This window comes from Anguilla anguilla, chromosome 7 (assembly GCF_013347855.1).
Source record: "Anguilla anguilla isolate fAngAng1 chromosome 7, fAngAng1.pri, whole genome shotgun sequence".
Classification (NCBI taxonomy): Eukaryota; Metazoa; Chordata; class Actinopteri; order Anguilliformes; family Anguillidae; genus Anguilla; species Anguilla anguilla.
The window spans coordinates 50,321,822-50,345,970 of NC_049207.1; the positions used below are offsets into that span (position 1 = coordinate 50,321,822).

Sequence of the window (24,149 nt, forward strand, 5' to 3'; positions counted from 1 at the left end):
TGTTGACATCTAAATATTAATACGCTTGTTATTTGGGTTACCCCAGGCTTTGTGGGGGGGGGGAGCGGGGGGGGGGACAGGCTGTTTCTAAGAGAGGGCCGGCGCGTGTGTGCAGTTTGGAGGGAGCGGAGTGATTTAGAGTCGGGTGTTTATCAGAAAGTTCTCTTCGCCCCCCCCCCAGGTAGCCGGGCCCGTCTCTGTGCTGTGCCAGCGCGCGTCTCGATGATTAATTATAGCGCCCGCGCGACACGCTGGCTCCCGAAGAGCGCATTTATGAGGGGGGGGGGAACACAAAGCCCCCGGCTCAGGAGCGCGTAACAGATAGAAAACTGCGGGACGGCCTGATTTGAGCGTTCCTCTTTTTTTACGAAATCGCCTCTTTTCATTTGTGTGCCGGTGGATAATAATTCTGCTATCAGGTCTTGGCTGTTATTAATTGAGTGCTGAGTAGTTGTTTTTTTTTTCCCCACTGGGGAGTTTGTACCTCAATCGTTCACTTTTGGGGATTCAGACCTGGTTGTTGCCCAAATCTCCTTTTTGTATCCTCTGTGAAGCATCTTTGTGTAAAAAGATACAGTGTACAAATAGAAAAGAGTTGTTTTGAATGAATCCAGACCGCATTAGTTATTAGTTTTTATTTTCTGATAAACGCCGATTCTATGCAGGCCCTGACAGCTTGTATCATAGTTTGAGATGTCTGTGTTATGTTGTGGTTTTGTTTATATTGTTTGAAAGAGTGATCCTATATTCTGTATACGTCCATAATTTTGATAATAAATAAAATATTGATCACAAAAAAATAAAGGTCCATTCTATAACTGGTTTCCTTATGTGAGTGGGTTATGTAAGTAAGGTAAAAAGTAGTCCAATCCCCCTAGAGGTATAAACCAGCAATGTACTGAAGCGATGTTCGGCTGTTCCTCTTCAATAATGCATTCGTAGTGTCGGTGATTATTTTGATGGGTGAACGGTTTGCCTGCGTTTGTTGAAAGAGCACGGAATGCACTCTCCTGCTCACCTCTGTGCAGCGTGCAGTCAATCTTCAGCCATCCGTCAATGCGAGAGCACACAGAGTCAATTAGTCAGCGTTGACCTGGAGCTTAAATAAAGACCCACAAGGGCTCAAGGAGAATTAAGCTATGCGCCGTATCGACGTGAGAGGTGGGGGAGATGTACCAAGGCCAGCCCTGGAGAATCTGTTCCTCACAACTACTTTTTCTGAGAAATCTTTTGAATAGCCCACTGCTTTCTCTCTTTAACAAAGCCGGCTTCTGTCTCACGGAAGCTGAAAGGTTCATCACCTTTTAAAAAAATGTGTTGCAGGTCCTCTACCTGCCACCAGAAAGCACACACAGTGCATTTTGGGAAATTTAAGTGTGTTGTGGTCTTAGTAGTTCTTTGGCTAACAGAAATGAGCTGTTTATGTCGAATGACTTTACCCACCTCCTCTCTGAACCATATCATGGCTGTGCTGTATTTTTAGAAAAGTGATTATGATTCATAATGGCCATAGGGTGACATTGTTTATCACATGAAATGGATAGGAACAAAAACAAAGTGTCACATGATTACTCTAAGTTAGCATATTTCACTTACAAGTCACTTCAGACTTCAGTCTCTGCTGGTTTTTTGCAATTTCCTTATAATTTGCAGCCAATTTAGGCCTTGTTAACAAGGTGTGCAGGCTCTTTAGCTAAAAGAACACATCAAAAACCTGCAGACACAGTAGCCGTTCAGGGTTTGAGTTTGAGATCCCTGCTTCTGAGCTTTAGTGATGTCACATGAACTGACCAAGGAATGTTGGTAGCAGGTCTGGGAATTTTGGTAGCCATATCTTGAAATGTTGCTAGCCAGATTTTGGAATGTTATTCTTGTCACTCCGGTGGATGGACTTGTGTTGTCGTGCAGTGTAAGTCGCTCTGGATAAGAGCATATTGCTAAATGAATGTAGTGTAGGGTCCTATGATGTGCAGCCTTGCTGCTTTTTTGATGCCTTCTCGTCTGAGGTCCATCTTGGCATCACGGCTGCCCTTCAGTCTGACCTGGCTCTCATCCTATAAATAGCAGCGGCCCAACAACCTTAGCAGGTATTGATTTATGTCCATAAAACACCCTGCAAAAACAAACGCTGATGGATGGACTTTGAAGGTACGAGTTGTTTGCAAGAGTGCGCTTGTGAAAACAGCAAAAATCATTAAGAAAACAAATCATCAAGAGGAAAATGAGTACAGATTGATTTGATGTGTTGTAATTAACTGGTTACTGTGTTTGCCCTTGTATTATTCACAACCGGCTTTCATTCTCTACAGTTCTGCGACATACTGTTTTGTATGCAATTTTATAGTCACTGCTGCTTAAAAGAACATGCAAAAGTACTGGGACAGTTATGTCATATTCGTTGTTTTTCCTCTGTACTAATTACATTTGTATCAAACAATGACTATGAGGCAAAATTCACGGTGTCACATTAGTTTCGTTTTTTTTTTTTTTAAACAGACATTGAAATATATTACAACATTGCCATTCATTGCTATTCCAAGTCAGCATAAGTACTGGGACAAATGCCCATCAGCTGTTTCATATTTCACAGGTTTACAATATTACTCTGTTCAGAAATATAAAACTATGAGTGTCAGGGCATGGTTTATATCCTTTGGAAGCGTGTGTAGAGTCAACTTTATGAGCTAAAGACACGAGGCAAGAAAACTGCAGAGGAGGGCCGGGGAACTGAGCATGACAACCAAGAAAGGCATTGTGAGGATGAAAGAAAAGAAAGAATCAATCAGAGCTACTGCAGAACGGTTGCGCTTGTGTCACCAGTATGGAATGCCCCGAAGAAGAAACTAGCTGCTGGAGGACTTAGTAATCACCAGCGGTCAGACCGTCCAAGGAAGACACCAGGAAGACATTAGAAATGACAGGACGATTATAAAAAATCCTAAATTGTCAGTTTGACAGTTTGAATAATTGCTAATGATCTCCATACTGTACGGTGGGGGTGAAAGTATCGCAGGACGCAGAAGACTGAGAGAGGCTAATTGAAGGGGCTCCACTTCCACATGCAAACCTCTGGTGAGAGTGATGGAAAGCTGAAAGTGTGGAGGAAGAGACGGACTGCTCTGGGCCCTCGGCATGCTGCTTCACCTGTCAACCACGGTGGAGGCGGCGTGATGGCTTGGGCCTGTATGGCTGCACCTGGACCCGGCTCACTGGTCTTCATTGGTGATGTACACCAGGGATGGCAGCAGCAGAATGACAGCTGTAGCGTACAGAAACGTATCGTCCGCCAATGGTCAGAGAAATGCCACCATTGGTCGGTATTGAATGATTTGACTCAAAGGATTTGACTCGCTGAAAGGCATTTTGTAACTTAGTTCAATACATGTTAAACAGATGTCATGAAATAAATGTAGATGTGCTGAATTTTGCCTCATAGTTGTTGTTTGATTTGAAATACAAATATGGTGCAAGGGAAAAAAGCAACAAATTTGCCACGGTTGTCCCGATACTTTTGCATTTAACTTTAGCTCTATTACTGAATTTCTCCAGAGAGCATAACGGATGACTCCGAATAAAATGGATGTGTGAAGCATACAGTGTGTTCTTTGTCATATTTTATGTATTGAATTGTCTGTCTCACTGAAAAGCTTTGTTTGTTTGAAACAATGCCAAGAACTCTCCCTTCCCTCAACATACTTTCACTTACAGTTATTGACTTGCAGTTGTAATAGCTGGAAAAATAAAATCACTGTGCCTAACTGGCATGAATACCACTGCCTTAATGGTATTACCTGTAAACTGGTAGCAGGTGGTAAATATGATAAAAACTAGCCACGGTTTGTTGTGCTGTTATGTATTGATTTCAAAGCTGCTTTATCCCTGTACTGAAAAAATTGAATATGTGGTTCAAACTTATAACAGTCTTACGAGCCATGTGTATCTTCTAATTTTCTGTTACGGCTTCCTGAAGAATAGAATGTGCCATATTTTTATTTTTTATAAATTTTTTTTGTAACAAAAATATGGTGTGTTTTCGCCCAGAATGCTAGCGTCAGACTGGCACTTTTCAGTAAGCTGAGCGACTCGAGTGTGATTTCCTGCTACCTGGCGTCTTGGCTTTAAAACGGGGCCCTCTTGTGATGATATCAGGGTTTGTGGCGGCGATATTGAGTGGAGTGCCACTCTGGGAAGAGCCCGAGATTAGTTTCGCTCCCCGAGAGCGTCCGGCGGCCCAATGATGGGATCTGGCGCGAGAGCGTCGAGCCGCCCCCCCCGAGCGAAACGTCCCCCCGTTTGAAACGGCCTCAGTCGCGTCGGTCTCCCCCCGTACCCGTCTGGCGCGTGCGTGCTGTCATCGCTGAGGACGGCGATGACCGACGAGCCGCTCAGACTCCGCGCGACGTAGGGAGGTCTTCGCTTTGTCACTCTCGCCGGCTCGACGAGGTGAATGTGAGCAGGGCTTCCCATGAGCCAGTGCTCCCCAGCCCATCGTCATATAAGGAAGGAATTTGCTTGCAGGAAGTGGCGTGGTTAGACTGAGGGGACTGCGTTGCATCTACAAACAGCAGCGTTTGCTGTCCTGTGGAAGGAATCTGGCAACCTCACCGATCGACATTCATTGAGGAAACAAGAGGATATTAAAGAGCGCAAAGCCTATAAAAGTCCTGCTATTGCTGTGTCTGCTGTTACAGCTGTTTGTGACTCTATGATGCTGCATATATATATGTGTTTGTGGGTTCATGAAATCTCACTGTCCCATCACCAGTAAAAATCTGTTTCACAATTACACAGCGCGCTAAGGAGGCTCCAATAAAAACTAGCAATGTCATAAAAAGTGTTTTAAAAGAGAAGATAATTTGCCTCTTTGGGACTAAGGCTGTGCTGTCCCCTCAGACCCTCTGTCTGTGAGTTCCTGCTGATAAGCATCATGTTTGACTGTGTAACAGAATGTGCTAGAAAACGCTGCTAGCTAATCTGTGAAAGACTGTGCTGAACTAGTGACAGACAAGGCAAGTGAACCGCATTTAGCCCCCTCACACAGCAGTCACATAGTACACCCATAGCTTACCCGGATTTATTAGCACTTAAACGCACCAGGCAATTACCTAGCGCGTCTGTAAGGGCTTAGCTGGGGAAATGAATGTAATGTAATGGAGAGGAGTGTCATTTGTTTTAACGCTAAAGTTCCAGTGATGTAAATACTCTGGTTCCCCAGAGAAGAAATTAATTTGAACAGCGGTACTTTGAAACTTGCCAACGTTGATTAGTCATAATCAAGCTGTTTCCACACAAAGGATAATGAACAGCAAAATCCCCTTATGTTATTTCCTCTTTTTTGGACCTTTTTTCCCATCTCTCCCCCAACTACAGTAGTAATCTAATCCAATTTGCAGGAGATGGTATTGAATAATGTTTCTAATTGAGCCAGGATTTGATTTGGATATGCATTTTTTTTTCTCTCTCTCTCTTTCTCTGTCAGAAATGTGTCTACTGTCGTAAGAGAATCAAGAAAGTTTCTGGGGCGTGCATCCAGTGCTCCTGTGGGCGGTGCCCAACGTCCTTCCACGTGACGTGCGCGCACGCCGCGGGGGTCACCATGGAGCCGGACGATTGGCCGTACGTGGTGTTCGTCACTTGTCACAGGCACCAGTTGCGGAGCTCAGCTGCCGTAAGTCCACGCCTACAGTGCCCACGGAACGTCAGCTTTGACAGTTAAACTGCCGTTGACTTTGAGGAGAACATTCCAGAATGAAGCCACTCCACATCCCTGGGTTAGCTGAAATTAGCTCGTATAATATATTGCTAAATTTACCCAAATGAACAAGAGCAAAATGGGTTCCAGCAGTTTCCCAAAAGCAGTCTGTTCCTGTAGACTTAATGTCATTTTTATGATGTCTTTGCTTGTTAGGGTCAGAGGAGAAAAGTGCAGGGGTCAGAAAGTAAAAGTCCAGCCATGCGTTTCTTCCACCCATGAACTCAGCTAGCAGATTTCACCAATTCGTTCTACCTCCTGGCTGAAGAGTTGTGCTAATTAGCAAATCCAGGAGATTGGAACAGAACACTGGGGAGGACCTTTTCTTTCTGAAGATGCATTTTCCACCTCTGGTTAGGGCGGGGTTCTGTGAGGCCGACGCAAGGCGGGAAAAACGTGTGATGTCACGCGATGTAGGGCGGCAGTGCAGTATAACGGATAAGGAACTGGTCTTGTAACCTAAAGGTCACAGGTTCGATTCCCGGGTAGGACACTGCCATTGTACCCTTCAGCTAGGTACTTAACCTGAATTGCTTCAGTATATATCCAGCTGTATAAATGGAAGTAAATGCTATGTAAATGTTGTGTAAGTCGCTCTGGATAAGAGCACCTGCTAAATGCCTGTAATGTAATGTTGTTTTTTTCTCTCTCCCCAGAAGAGCACAGCTTGCAAGAAGGACATCGAGGTGGGGCAGACCGTCATCGCCAAGCACAAAAACCTGCGCTACTACAGCTCGCGGGTCGCACAGGTCCTGTCCCAGACCTTCTACGAGGTCATGTTCGACGACGGCTCCTTCAGCAACGACACTTTCCCAGAGGACATTGTGGTAGGTTGAGCCCAGTTTTTCAACCCTTTTTAGCCGTTTGCTGTTTTGAGATCTCTCCTACTAGAAGAAGAAAAAAACACAAACTCTGCAGTATTATGATACAGCCAAGGTCAGCGTGGTTATTTTATTTCAAACATCATCTCTTCGTGTAGGTGATTTTGTAATATACTGTGCTCTTGAAAAAATTCAGGTGGGCCCTGTATTTGAAAGTGAATGAAACATTTAAGGAATTAGCACTTCACTGACTTCAAAATAACTGTCAGAGGACAAGGAGTAAGACGTACACGTAAAAAAAGTGCTTTACTGTCCTAACGAATTATTCTTTTTAACAACAGCTGAAAAACATCTGTCTCAATTTGTTATTCCAGTAATGTTCTGTTCTCTTTATTCTAAACTAGTTTGAATCTGTTATGTTTCTTTGGGATCCTTCTTGCCCACACACTGAAGACAAGTCATTGTTACAGCACAGTACATGCAGTAGAGTACATCGTTGTTTTCAGACCAAGGTCGTTTTATAGAAGGTGGGTTTGCGTGAGAAATTCCTTCTTTTACAGGGAAATGTATGTGGAAGTGTTCATGGTGGGCAGGTGCGAGTCAAAAGAAGCAGCTGTGAAAGCGTGTCTCTTAAAGAATTTCTGTAAAAGCACAGAGAGAACGTGAAACAGGAGGAGCAGAAAGCTCTGAACTGCGCATCTGCTCTAGCTTCTTTCTCCTGTAGGACCAAAATTATCTTAAGACCCATGCCTTCTAATTAAGAGCAAGAGAGAAGGAGAGTGTGAGAGAGAGAGAGAGAAAGAGAGGGAGCAGGAGATAGAGCTGGATATTGAGAGGAGAGAGAGAGCAAAAGAGGGGAAGTGAGAGAGCGAGAGATTGGGATAGAGAAAGCAGGAAACTAAATGACATGCCTGTAAGAATCATTGGCAGTTGATAGTTAATCCTGAAATGAAAAGCCTATCTCTCAGTCAGGTGCATTGGTCAGTCAGGCTTCTGTGATTGACTTCTGTTCCCAGTGCTGACTGCCCGCCCCCCCCCCCCCACTCCCCCCTTGCCCCCCCCCCCCCCCCCCCCAGCCCACACTGCAGTACAGCAGGGTTATCGTTCTCCTGCACCAGGATGCAGGATTAAGGATGAGTAAAGGTCATTTGTACAGTCACGCCCCTGGCCCTAGCTCTCTCAGAGTATAGCCAGTGGTCACACGGCCTCGCCCTGTGGCACGGTACTTCTTCCGGGACTTTCCCCCATTCGAAAAAAGGCTGCCTGCGAATTGTTCAGAAAGCACTTCCAGCCCTTCCATGTCAGCCCTCTTCTGTCAAAAGAGACAACCTGCTGTGATTGGCCTGAGGGAAATGAGGGAGGGGCCAAAGAACCGAGGCTCCGCCTTACATGAATTATACCCTTGCGTACAGGATCATGAGTTGAATCCAGTGTCACTGAGTAATTGATGTGGGTAGATTGTTTGGTTACTGTATAAACATCGTATTTGATGCTGAGTTGACAGAGAGAGTCGGTTATTGTTTTTTGTTTTTTTTGGAGGGGGGTGGGGGGGGGAGTTTCTCCCCACTGACGTTTCATCTCAGCAGTCGCTCCATTGTCCTCCCGCTCCCTTTCCTGTGTGGGTTTGCTGCGCGCCCGCAGCCAAAAACAGCGCCATTTCGGCGGGGCAGGGAAAATGGGGGGAGATAAAGCTACACCCCGGTCAGCCGGTTCAGGCGTCCCGGGCGTGTAGACGAGGCCGCTCCGCTCCCGCGCGGGGGGGGGGGGGGGGGGGGGGGGAGGGAGGGGTGATTTCTCTCTGTATGGCTGCCGTGTTGCCATCTGATCTTTGTTTGTCTGAGGTGTGAAATCGGCTGCTTTGCTGTTCCTGTGATTGGGATCCTGTTTGGATCGTCTGGCAGGTATCCGAGGACAAACAGCTCCGTATGCGCAAGAGCCTTCAGTGAGCACTGTGCGCAGTAGCCTGTCAAAACGGGGGGGGGAACACCCAGTCACTCTCCAGGGTGGTGTTTTATGTATATATATATATATATATATATATATATATATATATGTTGTAGCACTACACATTTTCAGTTCATTTTTCATATTTATTCAAGCAGTTTAGATTATAATTCATCCTTTGTGCTTTTCGGGGTTTTTGTTTTTTTTTATAAAAATCCACTTATTTTCCAGAAACAGCCATCTGTTTGCTGACACGGTGAGAAAAAGCACAAACCTCCCCGTTCCTCGAGCGCAGCTGCACAGCACATTTCTCTGCAGTAAACTGCACTCTGTAGACTCCAGTTTAGGAACGTGCGCCTGGTATTTCAACATAAAACTGCTAAGTTCAGATAGTTTGCGGTTCGTGCGCTTGGGTCTGTGTCATGATCTATTAAGCGCTAGATCTGAGGATCAGAACTCCGAGAGAGCGTTAAGTAAGATGTTCTAGCGTTAATCCCCTCCGGCATCCCGGTAAGGATCAGCGTTGAGTCTGCGAGCTTTTGTGTCCCCGGCGTTGCTACAGTTATCCCGTGTCCTGACTGAGACGGTGTCACACCCCGCGGACCCTTTTCCCATGAGAAAGAACGCTCCTCTGTATATACCGGCAAAAGTTCAATCCAGAAAATAATATAATTCGGTCTGACACACTGATCAAAGGGCGCTGTCTGTGGGCTGTGGCGTTAAATAAAGAATGGCTTCTGAGCAGAATTGGGAGGCGCAGGGTAGGTTTTAGGGGGATCAGATCCCCATGCCGTTACCGCCGATGTCCTTCTGTGCGGTTTAACGGCAGGCTTGGCGAGGACTTCAATGCAACCCCAAGTCTCCTGTTTCGCCCCCTTTTCTTAAAAGCGTACGGTCGCACCAAACAAAGTTTTGGATTTTTTAAAATGAATATTTATCTCGGTTTTATTCCTTGCCAAGCCCTTTCAAAAAAAAAATTTAAATAAAAAAAAAAGAAATGAAATGCAGCGTCTGCAGAACGCGGGGGATCTGCATTAATTTGACTTTAGCCCCCCCGCCCCCCCCCACCTCATCATCCTCCTTATCGCCCTTCACCCATGGTCAGCCGAAAACTCCCATCACTCACCCCGGCAGATTCCCTGTCAATTCATAACCCCCTGAATGATGTGAGAGACAGCGCCTCTCCTCACAGCCTAATTACTTTAATCTCTGCGGAACACCTCCGCCCCCCCCCGCCCTCTGCACCGCGCCTCAGGAAAATAACTCCCTCTGGCACCTGTCCTGTCTGATGTCACCGAAGGCTCCGAATCTTTCTGAGCCTCTGCAGTCTTCCCTCCTGCCAACTATCCCCCCCCCCCACCTCCACCCCCGCCGTTAGAAACCTGGGAGTGTCGTTCGCAAAAGGTTTGACTGCTGAGATTTGTGACCGTAGCAGTAAACGAAACTGAGCATTCTTGGACGAGTATGTGTCTGGATAGCTGGTGCATCTTTTGTGGCGTGTGCAGTGTGCATGCATGCACATACATACAGATGTACTGTGTGTGAAGAACAAAAGTGTTGAAGTTGGAGCCAAATGAAGGTGTTCACGTAGGAGCCAAAGTTAAGGACAAATGTTGATTGAATCCTGGCCTTTGGGTGTATGTTGTTGTTATTATTATTATTATTACTATTATTATTATGCAACAGCAGGCTGGAGTACACAAGTAAAGGGACGTGATTCTGATTCTGATTCTCTCAAGTGTGCATGAAGTTTATGTAGCTTCTTCCTTTTATCTGGTACTGTTGATATTGTTCCCAACACCTGCACCTTGAAGATAAAATTCTCCGCCTTCCTTTCAGCAGCATTTCAGAGCAGTTAATGTGGCCTAAGCTGTGAAAACGTGAAATAAAGTGCGATTTGGGGAAAATGGCAAATGAGGGAAATGCGTTTACAAAAATACAAAAAAAAAAAAAGGGGCATTCTCTGGGGTCTTTCAAACGGTTAACTGCCGTTAAGATCTGACACGAACGGGAAGATGATTCCGCACGGGATCGGAACGCGCTATCTCTCCCTTCCGAGTTCCCCGCCTGGAATGTGGAGGTGCGGGGAACGAGTCCCAGACCCGAGAAACACTGACAGCGGGGAAGGTGCACGCGGAGATAAGAGCTGCGTGGTGTAGTTTTGGAGGTAATCCATTCTGGGTGTTTAAAGTAAGCAACGGAAACGTTTGAATTTTTTTTTTCCCAGGGAGCGCTCGACAGGGAGCCGGGGACGGGAGCTAAAAGCGGAGTAATATTCTCAGAAAATCCGGCTTTAGTGACAGCTAGCCGGAGAGCATACGCAACGCGCTGCCAGACCGCGTGCGTGTAGACCCGTCAGCGGAGTGAGGCGATGCGCGCTTTTCAATTAAACTTAGGTACGACAAATCCACAAACTCTGATGGCATATAACGCATCTGTCTGACCAGCTGATAAGAATACGCATTTATCCCACCAATTACAACAAAGTAAATAAATAAATAAATAAATAAAACTTCAGTGATGTAAATCCCAAATGGAAACAGACATTGTTAACAATTATGCACATTTTAAATTCAAACAAAATTGAATACTTAGTATAAAAAGGAGTAGGCTATTTCCGAGACGATTTTATATGTGACGTGGGCCTATACATACGTTATGCAAGTTTTTTTTATTCATTGTTTTACAAACAGGTATTTTTTTTTATCTCTTCATGTTGTCATAGTAGCTGCTCTTACATCATTGTTTTTTATGTGTGGTTTGTGTCTTTGAGGACTCTTGAGTGATAATATGCTACTCGACATCACAACCTTCAGCGGTGTTATTATTTTATTAATTATTATTTTGCTTTAGTTTGCGCTCTCGACGGCAGTCGTCCCGTACAGGCCCTTGTGCCCGTGTGCTTGGTCTGACAGCCCGACAGGCCGCACTGTTCTTTCATTACGCATTTAAATACTTATTTTCCTCCCGACGCTACATTATCAGAGGTAGCCCCCACGCGCATCAGACCGCTATGCTAGAACGGCGACAGTTAGCGATCCGTCATCGAGCGGATTCGGCACCGAGGTTCTGCGTAAGGCGCGTCAGTCCCCCCGGCGCCGCGGCGACTTTACGGGGTCCCAGCACTCCAGCTGATTGGTCGCTTCTGCTGGAGGCCCGTGACAGCATCCCCTCCGTACGGCAGATGCAGGCCGCTGACTCCGAACAGCGATTTACTCTCACGCGGGGAATGCCGTTCTGCTTCCCTGATGAGGTCCGGAACCTCGCGGCGCGACTTCCCTGCTCGCCCGGAACATTTTTCACGCATGGTAATGTATGGGCGGCTCTGAAAAAATAAATAAACGTGTAAAGAAAAGGAAAAAAAAAGAGGGGGGGGGGGATGAAATCACTAATCTAACCTTGGGACTCACGTAAAGCAGTACTTCGGCGTCCACGTCCTTTTTCCTGCTCCGGGAAGATTTGCTTTTGAAGCAGCAAGGTGCAAAAAAGGGATTGCCTTGTGTACTTATCTCACCACCAGGCTTGTACAGAAAAATGTATTTTCTGTCGCGCACACACATGTATGTATTTTAATGCAGTTGATAGGCTACTAGATATATTTATTTATTTAAATTTTTTTTTTTTTTTGTTAACCGGCACCGAGAGCTTTCCTTTCAAAAAAATCTTTCCTCTCTTTTTTTTAAAAATAAAATTTCATCTGCTGAAAGCCGAATGTTAACTAATTATTTTCTGTTATCGGGTGCCATGGCCAGGAGCCCTATCAGCCTGCCACGCTAGCAGCGCAGATAAGGGCCGCGACGCAGAGAGGCGGCTGATTTTTAATCATAAACACGGGCAGTTCTGCCGCTCATTAAACCACCACTGAAGGTGGTTTGTTTAATCTCGTCTTTCTCCCCCCCCCCCATTCACTCACCATGTATTAGAAACAGCAAAGGATTAATTCCCCCCCCCAAACCATTAAATTATTTTTTGTATAGATATTACTGAACCCAGAGATTTGCCGTTTATTTAAAAATATGGCAAAAAAAAAAAAAAAATAGCCTCCATCTTTACGTACGCATGTTCTGTCACTGGAAACAAAGTGATTCCATGCCCGGTGGAGGATCAAACAAAAGAGGGTTACAGAGTAGTACATGTCAAGTTATGTAAAGCAATTGAAGTGTTGCGTGATATCCATCTTATGTATGGATTAGGTCTAGTCAGGCCGCGCTGATCGTTCTGGATGTGCTGTCACCTCCACATTTCTCTTGAATTGCAGTTATTGATGCAAATGATTGTAACAATAGCTGGAGGCGTGCATGGACCAAACGACTGGAAGATTGATACAGCCCACCCATGTGTGAGTGTGTGTGTGTGTGTGTGTGTGTGAGTGTGTGTATATGTGTGTGTGCGTGTGTGTGCATGGGTACATGCATGTTTTCATTTTTTGGATCTCACCAGTCTAACATATCAGTTGAACTTGTTTGCTACATAGCACACCCCTTTAGCATTTAGTTGATTGAAGGAAACCAAATAAACGAATGTTCAGCGTGTTTTAAGCTGTGTGTTGGAAAGATGAGTGAGAAGAGAAATCTTCATTAAATGTTACATTTAATTTCATTTTGCTGTAGCTGTTAATTTTTTAGATACTCAGATGCATTATTAATTAGGACTGATGTTGAAAGAGCAGAGTGCAATATTAGTCTTCCCTCAATTAATCATGGCCCTTACAACAGCCCGTTTTACAAGAATTTCTTTTGGAAATAGGAGTGATTCATTTGTAATGATCTGAACACATTTTTAAACTTGGCTGGATAATTTTACAAGTCTCAACCGTATGCTCCTCTACGTGGACTTATTTTCCATGTTTGGAGCGGCACACACGTACACACACGCACACACGCACGCACACACACACACACACGCACACACACGTACGCGTACACGCACACACACACACGTACACACACACACACACACACGTACACACACACGTACACGCGCATACACACACGCACACACACGTGCTCTCAGTCGGATGCAAGGCGAATGCCACTCCAGACAGAAGTGTGCTGGAACACGTTTTTCTCTCGAAGGCCCATCACCGTCATCGACACCCTCGCCATGAACATGGTGATTAAGACACAAAGCTTCTTGACTGCCGCGATTTAAACTCAGCACAGGGAGCACGTCATGTTAACTAACGGACCATATCTCCCTGCCACAAAATGGTGCATAATTGCCAGGAGTCTGTGTTGTCTAATGACGATCGAATCATCTTAATTGTGAGCACTCCGAGCCAACAAAAACATTAGCGCAATTAAGCAGCAATTACAATCATTGAATTCACACAGAAATTGTAAAAAGGTGTCTAAAATTTTACTCTGGATGTAAAACCGAAAGTCGTGTTTGAAACTAAATGTGCTCCTTCCATCAAAATATCCACAGCTCCATTGCAGAGGGAAATGAGAGCGGGATGATTTTTCTTTTTTAGCGAATAGACTTTTGTTGCTGCTGAGCTGTGATTCTGTTTAATGTGAACGTCGTGTGTGCATAACAACACAGAAAACAGAAATAATTTGCAAATACGTATGTCATTCTTGATAATATATTTTCAATATATCATATTTTCTTATGGGTGGTGGCGTAGTGTTGCTTATTTACCAATATTGCGACTTTCACAAAAAGACCTAAACAGTGAAAGAACAAAACCCTGGATAGGCTGTTGATTTACCCGTAGAGAGTATGTGAGGGTTGAAACAGGGGCGGAGTCTCGCGGTCCTGAGCCTCAGGCCTGCTCGGGCAGAGCCCGTTTCAGCCAATCAAATCCAGCGCCTCTCGCTCTCTGCGGCCAATCAGACTAAAGCACATCTCACCCTCTGTGTTGCAGAGCAGGGACTGCGTCCGCCTGGGCCCGCCTACGCCCGTTTCAGCCAATCAAATCCAGCGCCTCTCTCTCTCTGCGGCCAATCAGATTAAAACACATCTCACTCTCTGTGTTGCAGAGCAGGGACTGCGTCCGCCTGGGCCCGCCCGAGGTCGGGGAGGTCGTGCAGGTCAAGTGGCCCGACGGCCTCTTCTACGAGGCCAAGTACCTGGGATCCAACACCTCTTACATGTACCAGGTGAGTCCGCCCGCGGTTTTACGCTCACGAGACACGTGCGCCGCGAGTCGCTGTGGGTAACGGCGTCCGCTAAACGAACACGATGCTCCATGATGTAAACGCTCCCAGGCTTCAGCGGGGCCAGTTCCTTTGACGCTTTATTGCCTGGCTGTTGCCGGGGCAACAGTAACGCTGTTAATTGCCACGCAAGACAGAAACTGGGAGGAAGTGGCTGCGTTTTTGCGAAGAGACGGCTCGCGGTTAGCCCACATTAGCGCTTTTAACAACCGTGTCTCTGGGCTAGGAGTGTCGTTAGCCTGGCGCGCTTCACAGTTGCTCACGTAACTGGTGAGCATGCCCTCTCGCTCCTTCGCGTTAGCTAATTAGCTGAGCTTAGCAGGAGAGCGTCTGCGTAATGAGAGCGTTGCGCTGTCGTATGTAAGGCTGCGGGAACAGTATACGCGTGTCGCGAGAACCGCTCCAGCAGCCGGAGGCTGGCTTTACCCGGGCGTGAGAACCAGTCCTCCACAGTGTGTCAGATCCTGATGGAGGCCTGGTCAACAAGGAGTTACTGAAGATGGGAGGAAAATGCAGGAGACAACAGCACTTTTCTGCAAGACGGAATACAGTTTCAAATATTAAAACACCGGTGTTCAATTATTAAACCCAGCCCGTGATGTGGGAACGGCAGAAGGTCCAGACCTGCTCTCCCACTTCCTTCTGATTCACAAGCCTGAAAGCTGCCCTTCTTCTTCTTCTTCTTCCTCCTCCTTCCTCCACTCCATAGTGTTTAATTGTGCGTTGAGTGTTTTGAAGCAGAATGACTTGACGTGGTGAGATTCTGAGAGCTATTGCTTAAAAGCCTATTCTAGAATTCATCTATCAGCATTTTAAAAGGTGTTCTCGTCTCTACACCTACCCATTGTGGGCCATTAAATTCATGCCTGTTTGTAGCATGCAAGTCCCTGAGTTTTAAAAAATACATACAATACATACATATATATGTGTGTGTCTATTATTCATTTATTATTTTGAAAAGCTGTATTTTTCTCTGAGGAATAACAAAGCTCTGATTTCCAGTGCTGTGTAGTAAAATAAACAGTATTTTTGATGAAGGCTTCAACTGAATGGTTCCCCTATCTGGGGCGTTCTCTCTAAACCAGTAAAATGCTTCTTTCTTCATTCACAGGCTATTATTGGAAATCCTGAACTACTCTCTCAGGACAACCAAAAGGCCTATATTTTAAAAACCCAACCACAGATCCAACAGTTGTTTACTTTGAATATACGGTATATGTCATATGTAGAGGATATTGCAGCAAACACAGCAGTTATATCAATGTGCACCCAATACACGTGTGGCTTTAAGACTGTGGACCTTCTCTGGATCCTGTAACATTTAGACTTACATTACTTTTTCCTTGTAATGCTATTGAGCTTTGACACAGCTGACTACTAACAATATAAAAACATAACATGATTATCTTATTTATGTGATCTAGTGTACTGCGCTGTATTTTATGTCCTTAAGCCAAACATTACATTTATATGAATGACCTGGCTGTTTTCCTTCTTTTTTGTTTTAGTGTGACTGACTGCGCTGAAAGGTCTCGTGGTTGAAAAAATAGCAATTCCACAGTTCATTCTGCCTTGTTCGTGCTTGGAAATATCCATAAAAACTGACCTGGAGACAATGAATGGCAACAGTTTTGAGTTCAGTCATTCAAGATTTTCTGTTTCGTAAAATGGCTTTTTAAAACCACTCCGAGCCTTGACCTGGTTGCCCGGTTGGAAGCCGTTGCTTTGGAACTGTATATTTATGTGTGTTTATTTCTGTTGAGTTGTCCTCTGCTTCCACTCTGGTGACTGAGGTCACGGCAACATTAAACATCCAAACACAATAGTCGGAGGTAACCGAGCTGACGTCAAAGAATTACAGCGAAGAAGAAAACTGAAGTTCAAAAAAGTGCAATGTTTTCCCCCGACCACTGAGGGGAAGAACATATTGGTTACATTCTGGCTCGGGATTTGCTCTCGCCGTCGCGCTTTGTCTCCAGGACGAAGGCTCTGAACTGCAAGCGAACCCGCGTCCAACCAGAACCAGACAAAAGTTCCTTGAGAAAAATGCAACGAAAAACAAGCTAATATGGACGCTGTGGCTTCCTGAGTGGAACCTTGTGGGGAGGGCGTGTAATTCCTCTGGTGCGAGAGGTTCAGTTCGGAGAATCGGGAGACAAACATTTCGAGATTGCTTTGGAATCGAGCGGGGCCTGTGGCGTCCCCCTTGTACCAGGCCGGGTGCCATTCGCATTCCAAAAGTTGCACTCGCGCCCCCCTGAGCCCTACCAGTGCTTACTGACACCGCCCTCCTTCCGTGAGAGTCATCGAGTGCATAACGAAGAGTCATCCGGTCATCGAATGCAGGCTTTAACGATATTCCAGAATTTGGGGGGGGGGTGGGGGGGGGGGGGGTTATGCGATTTGTGTACAATGTAAAATATCAAAAACAAATATCCCAACTGAACCCCCACTGAGGAAAATGTCAAATGTTTGTTTAGTCTAAGGGAAATATGTATACAGCCTCCAAAATTTCAGAAGTCAGTTGGAGAGGCTTCATCTTATTTCTCCTGTCACGGGATATCACTGAAGATCAAAATAGGAAGAATGCCGAAATCATAATATCGACAAATGGGCAAAGGTGGAAATTATTTATAGAGGTGAATGTTAATTAGTATATTGTCTATGTCATCCATCCATTAAAATAGGTGGCATTGCAGAAGTTTGAACTTCAGTTATGTTTCAAGAATAAAAACTTTATTAATAGACTCATTCATATCCTGACACAGGCTTATTATACTGTACAAATGAGCATGTGTGCTTCTTTAGGAGGTTCAGGTTCAGGTTCATGTTTTTTTTTTTCTGTGGACCTTGTACTCCATCCTCCTTACATTCATCCTCACACACTTGAGGTACAACAGGAACCTTGTTTAAAAAAGACAGAATTGGGGAGAGAAAATGTCAAGACCTTCAAAGCAGAACGCGATAAGCGGCAAAAAAAAAAAAAGGAAAGAAAAAAAATCCCAGTCAGCAACTCCCGAAGGCTCTTCAACTTAACTCAATAGCAGCTTCAAACCGTGGGTCTGGTTGCCACGGCGTTTGTCAAACACCGCCAACCGGACTCACCTCTAAAACAAACTGAAGCATTTTATGAACAAGACTGCTTTTACCAGCAGCCACCGCTGTCTTCACACCCTTTCGCAAACGTGCCGATGTTGCTTCTCACGGGTACCTGAAATGCGTGTGTGTTGGGTACGTGTGAGGATACGTGTAAGGATTGCCTCTTTATGTAATTCACATCCTGCCAATGTTAGCATATAAATGTGACCGACAGAGCTCTGCGTGGGCCTTGATTTTCCTCCCTAGTTTCCATCGATAAGTGTGGCGAAGTGCCCACTTATGAGTGCGAGCGCGCTCGAGGTACAGCGTGTTCTGAATGAAGAGCGAAGAGCGGCTATATTCGGACTAGCCGCTAGCTGACTCAAGTGGCCATCCATGCTGGCGGTGTGCCAGGTTAATGAACTGTGATTACCGGGCCCCGAGCACCGGCGCCCCCCCCCCCCCCCCCCCCCGCAGGCACAGATTTCGGACGGGTTCTTTTGAAGCTCCTTCAGAACGGGAGCGCTCTGTCGTGAGCCTTTTTAAGTGCGTCTGTTTATGCGGCGGTGCTCACGATGAGCCGGAACAATCTTTGTCCTTCCGCGACCCCGCTCTGCTCCGCCGCCACACAGAATCGCCGCTCCTCCCCACGCGCGTGCGTTCGGGTAATGGTGGCTCAGGAACACCACCCAGCGTTTCTCTTTTTCACCAGGGCTTAAACTGAAATGTACTCTAAAGTGCAGGTTCATCACCTGTTTTGTGGAAATATTTCGCTATTAAAGGCCACTGGAAATGACCTTGGACACAGAGTTTCATTTTACAAGTCATTATGATCACCCTTTGTATCATCTGTAAATTTCAAGTGCAAAAGAGCGCTGTACAGAATGGCAGGAACCTTATTGGCTGGAGGAGTCGTGTGACCATCCGTCTATGGAATGTTTTGTCCAACAGAAGGAGGCCGTTTACATGCCTCCTGATTGGAGTGGAGGTTGAGTGCAGTGTTGACAAGTCGAAAGGCAAAGTGGATTCAAAACGTTCTGAGCTCCACCCCCAACCCCCCCACCCCGCTCTGTCCTGACATCACACAAACAAAACTGAAAAATGTCACTGTAGCTGGGAGAGGTGTGCACACATGAGGGTAGCCCTTCTGGGGCCATTGATATAGAAGTAGATGAGACACCACTATGCTATGCTGGTGATTCCTAGATTACCTTGACAACGTATCATGACATAAGTTATTGAACAGCATGCGTAGAATGTGCTAAGATCATAATATTTATATGATTTACCACAGTTAATAAATATAAATGAAAACAACTGCAAACTACTGTATTACTCAGTCGGTAGCTGCTGTTAACAGCTAGTTTCGCACTGCAGCCTGGTTCCGAAGATGTGCTATGGAGTGTGTTTTTGTCCACAAAACTGCAGAAGATGACATTTGTGTACTGGTGGGATGCCCCCCCCCCCAAGCCCCCTTAAAGGAAGGGAAATGAAACCCGCTGTGGGACAGAGCGGACGGGAGAGGCTGCGTCTGACGCAGAACCGCTGCTTTATGAGTTTTAACGGTCGGCCACGTCGCAGTGGGAGAAACGGCGAGTTCCGAAAGGCCTTTTCGTGACAGGCGAAATGCTGTGGGAGAGCGTGAAGCAAGCGCGCGCGCGCGCGCGTGTGTGTGTGTGTGTGTGTGTGTGTGTGTGTGTGAACGGCACGATGATGAGCAGGAATAAACAGCACAGTGTGTTCAGCGTGTTCTTCATTTAGCAGATGTCTTGAGTTTGTGCGTGTGTGTGTGTGTGTGTTTGTGTGTGTGTGTGTGTATAGTGTGTATGTATTCTAGGTCTCAGTTGCAGGAGGTTTTATATCTCAGTGTGAGATCTCCATATAAAAAGTGTTATATTCTCAGACTCGGTTCCTCCGTTTTCTGAAGTCCTCATTTCACTCAATTTTTCTCTGAAGATAATGGAAGATTTAAAATAGAATCTGGCATATATATATATATATATATATATATATATATATGGGAAGGCTATGTATAAGAAGTGCTATAATTTCTACATAAAAATTCCCTTTAATAAAAGCTGAGAATATGCATTATAACCACATGTGAATTATTTGATTACAAATCTAAAATTGTGGTGTACAGAGCCAGATCATGAAAAAAAAGTCTTTGTCCCAAACATTGTGGAGCTCACTGAATACATACTGTATAGATGTGCGTACTGAGAAGGAATACACATTGAGCCACAGCCAGCCAGCTTTCAAGAGACAGGCTCCTGGTACCCCATACTCCATTACTTCCTTTATGCGTTTCAATGGACAGATGAACGTGCTGTATTCTGCTTATGATGCCGCGTAGAATTTCCCTGATGTCATTTTTTTCCAAGTACATGCATCTGTTTCCTGAACTGCGCACCAATCGCAGAATATGCAGGTGTCCGTGGAAGTATTTGCGTTAAAACGCAGAGTTCGGTTTGAAGGCAGATTCCGGTTTCATTTCTTTTTTATTTTTATTTTTCCAAGATCGTGAGACAGCGCTAACCGGTTGCCTTTTGCAGGGCCTGTCCACGGGATTGGGCCAAAGCCGCTGAGCCGCATTAAGGATGAACGCGATTCGATCAAAAACCAATCAAACCCTTCCAGGTTAATCTGGCTCTGTTTCACAATGAAGTCGCTCCTTCTCACCGTGGCAACAGGCAGCGCGGGGGCTGTCAGATGCCGCACTCGGCGAAGATGATTTTTCATCAAGATATTGACTCCATGGTCTGTCTGTGTCTGATTGAATGAGAGCGCTAAGCATACCTGCCTCTTTGAACTTTTTTTTTTTTATGCGGTAAAGAGTTCTGCAACTTTTTACTGCTGTGAAAGATCTTGCACTATGGAAAAATAATCAATTTTTGCTTTGTCTGCAAGAACTATTATTTACTGGTATGGTATTAAGGTCAAGAAATATTCATGATATCAGCACTGATTGAAAAAAAAACACTCACACACACAGGTGGCTTTTCTCATCCTTGACACAACATTCGGTTCACTGCACACTGCTATATTATTCCTTTTGTTTTTTTTACCTTTCTTTAAGGTGGAATTTGAAGATGGTTCCCAACTCTTGGCAAAGAGGGAGGATGTGTACACTCTGGAGGAAGAGCTGCCCAAGAAAGTGAAAGGACGTCTTGTAAGTATCTAGTAAAAACAGTAAGTAATTTTCAACTAATTTTTATTTATTCTTTTCTTCGAAAGAAATTCAAAATTCAAAAGTTTCTCATGAAATCACAGACGGAAGGTCACAGACACACAAATGGGAACACTATTACCAAAACATCTATTGAAATGTGCATAGCTAACTTGGCTATGTGCAGTTCCTAGCCAGGGGTGTGGTACAATGCTTGCTCTGTCTACAGGCTGCAGTCACGGTAAGCATTTGGTCATGTTTCCCGATGGAGTGACAGTCTGGTTTTTGTTTTTGCACTGTCGAGACATTTCTTTGGCTCTGCGACTGACCAAAATAAACGGGGAGCCTGTGGATAACGTGTGACCTCCCGTTCGCCCTCAGACCCATCATTGCTGGCCCGTGTTTTCCGTTGGGTGCAGTAATGACACCCGTTTGTAGTCCTGCTCATATATCAACACAGTTCCTGCCCTACCCACAGTCCCTTTCTGTCAGGGGACTGTGTCAGTAATGGTGGCATCTACCTCACATGTATTACAGTGCTTTCTTTTTTAGGAAATATATTTGGCAGGATTGTTTCTCCCCCATTTGACTGGCCAGTCGCTCTCCCTTTACATAGTAAAGCACTATGGTTGCTGAGCACGCCATGTTGTTCCTGTTTCCTGTGTCATATGTTCAGTTAATTGTGCTGCTGATTAGGGTTCCGTTGTGCCCGCTTGGTCTTGTGTTCACCTGAAGTGTAAAACGAGTCTCAGCCCCTGATGTCAGTGGACGACGTCGTGGCAATGCTAATTAGCCGCTAGCGCGGAAGGCAGTGTACCGTGTCAGGGTGGTCGCCTCCGCCAACCGTCGAGAAAAGCCCGCTCGAAATTTACATTTGACATTCGTGGGACTTTGGCGGCCGACTTATCCGCGGCGACTTACGCGGCTTACAGTCCTTAGCGCCCAATCCTGTTTGTACAGCCGGATATTTACTGAAGCAGTACCTGAGCGCCGTGCTACGCCGCCGCCTCTCTTAAGCCTGCGGTAGGGGCACACTCGAGCAGTTTGTGCATAAAAAAAGGTGAGGCCGGTGAAACGTTCAATTAAATTAGCTGGTACAGGAGCTCTTCAAACCCGGAGCGTTGATTTCCACAGCACGGAATTCGGCCTGGGAACGCCCAGTCAAGTTTCCGATACATTCCTCGTCTCCGTACGTAATGAGACTCAATATCTCTTTTTTTTTTTTTTTAATCCACTTAATTTATTTTTTATTTTCTTAACACACACCTCACTCAGCAGAGATGGGAAGTGCTGAGGAAAGAAAACATTGGAGGACTATACACAAGACCGAAAAAAAAAAAAAAAAATCTATGCGTGTACAGATGGTTAAGTGGCACTTTACATTTGCGCAATGAAAAGTTTTATGTGTTTTTCTGGCTGTTTGTTTTAACAGCCCAGCAGTTTAAAATGTGAATGAATTTATTGTTCAGCACTAATTTCAGACCTGGAGGGTTTCAGTCGAACCGGCTGTACAAATGTTAGAACAACACCGGCGAAATAGACAAATAACTCCACCTTATTTTTTAAAACGCAACTTACCTTTACGATGTGAATAATTAAAAGGGCTGTTCATAAATATATTAACGAGTCTGCGAGTCTCTTAACCTCGAGGCATGTGGTTTTGTGGACCCGGTCAATTACTAACCCATGTAAATTACGCGCTTATTAATTAGCTGCGTCAAGTTCAGGGACATAAGTTGGCGTAAATGCAGCTTTTTATTCGCATTGTATTCTAAGTTCGAGGAAATGAGTCAAACCAGGTAAACGAGAAGCTGAGTCAGGTAAAATGCAGTACAATGGAAATGAAAGGACACTGAAAGCTGGCCTTTCCAAACTACCTGTTTGAGTCTTTTTACTCAAGTCTGATTTTCATAAAACATTCTCAGCTTACAGTACATTAAAAATATGAGAGGTGTTAGCCCTGGAAGTTAGGGGACAAAACATAACATTTGATTCATAATAAATTCACAAAATATCTAAATTCGTGAATCCTGGCCTCTTCTTTGTTCTCATATTTCCCAAATTGTATCCTTGTTGGATTAAAAATAGACAGTGTAATTTTAAATTTGTATAATGCAGTTGTTAATGTCTTTGTAAGCGTGAGTTACTACTCCATACTATTCTAAAGGGTTATCCAATCATTTTAATAACTGGAAGTAATATCAGGAGAGCAGTTTTAAGGGCATGATTATTATTAAATTGCTTGTTCAACAGTAGCTCTTGGGTTATAGGGCTAAGTTTCCACCGTAAGAGTGTATGATAAGTATCACTGTACATTAATTTTCTTTTCTTTTTTTATACGAGGCTGCAAACAACAAAAAATAGCTCTGACAGACAATGTGGGCATTCCTAGAGCTCAACATAGTATTTGAGCTAATTGGCTCATTAGCTCTAATATCAGGACGGCTCTATGATATTCCACTTTGCCCATCAATGTGCGTGTGCGTATGTGTGTATTTATATATACAGTCACAGATTCAGATATGACTGGAATATATGATTTCAGTATGCAGTCATGAATCAGTAACTGAGCAATCAGTACTTTCCTTTGAGTTCCTTCTCTAAGGCAGGGGAATGAGTCATTGCCATTGAAACACGCAGTCTGAGAGGGTAAAAGGAAGTGCTGAATTTTGGGCAATTTTGGGCTGCTCACACACTGGTCCCTTCCCTTTCGCCCCCCCTCCCCCCTCCAGTCCACGGCCTCCAGCATGAGGTTCCAGGACGCCTTCCACGCCCCCATGATTGAGGGCGAGAAGAAGCGGCAGAGGACCCCAAACTCCCGCTTCCAGAAAGACTATGTGGCCGAGCCTACCAGCCGGGCGTCCGCCAAGAACGCCTGCGAGCCCAGGAGCGCCAGAGGGAAATAAGAGACACTCCAAAAAAAGAATAAATAAAATGAAATAAACATAAACACAAACATTAAGACGGTGAATGCACTACATGTCAGAAGATTGAAGGGGGTACGGGGTGGGGGGTGGGGGGTGGGGGAGGGGGAGGGGGCTGTTCAGGCAAAATGTTTATACTGTGACTTCCTGAGGTTTGGTGGCATACTGCATATCCTGTTAAGATGGATCACCCCACTGCTTTCACGTTAGTCAGGGAAAAAATATATATACATCTATATTTGTTTCATTATCTTTTTTAAAATGTTTGATTGGCACAAAAATATGTTTTGTATTACTAAA

At 45.0% G+C, this 24,149-nt stretch overlaps 1 protein-coding gene across 4 annotated transcripts in view; it reads left to right on the forward strand.

The window, feature by feature from the left end:
* The window catches only part of LOC118231574 (lysine-specific demethylase 4C-like), a 133,016-nt gene extending 109,090 nt beyond the window's left edge, over positions 1–23,926 (forward strand). For 2 of the 4 annotated variants that reach the window (XM_035425503.1, XM_035425504.1), the window contains exons 18-22: positions 5,480–5,668; positions 6,409–6,579; positions 14,502–14,621; positions 20,836–20,928; positions 23,658–23,926. In XM_035425503.1, coding sequence (XP_035281394.1) covers positions 5,480–5,668; positions 6,409–6,579; positions 14,502–14,621; positions 20,836–20,928; positions 23,658–23,831 — 747 coding nt within the window. In that variant the 3' untranslated portion in view covers positions 23,832–23,926. Of the gene's footprint in view, positions 1–5,479; positions 5,669–6,408; positions 6,580–14,501; positions 14,622–20,835; positions 20,949–23,657 lie in introns of all 4 variants that reach the window. The other 2 variants (XM_035425505.1, XM_035425507.1) reach the window with 2 other exon arrangements.
* Positions 23,927–24,149: the final 223 nt, after the last annotated feature.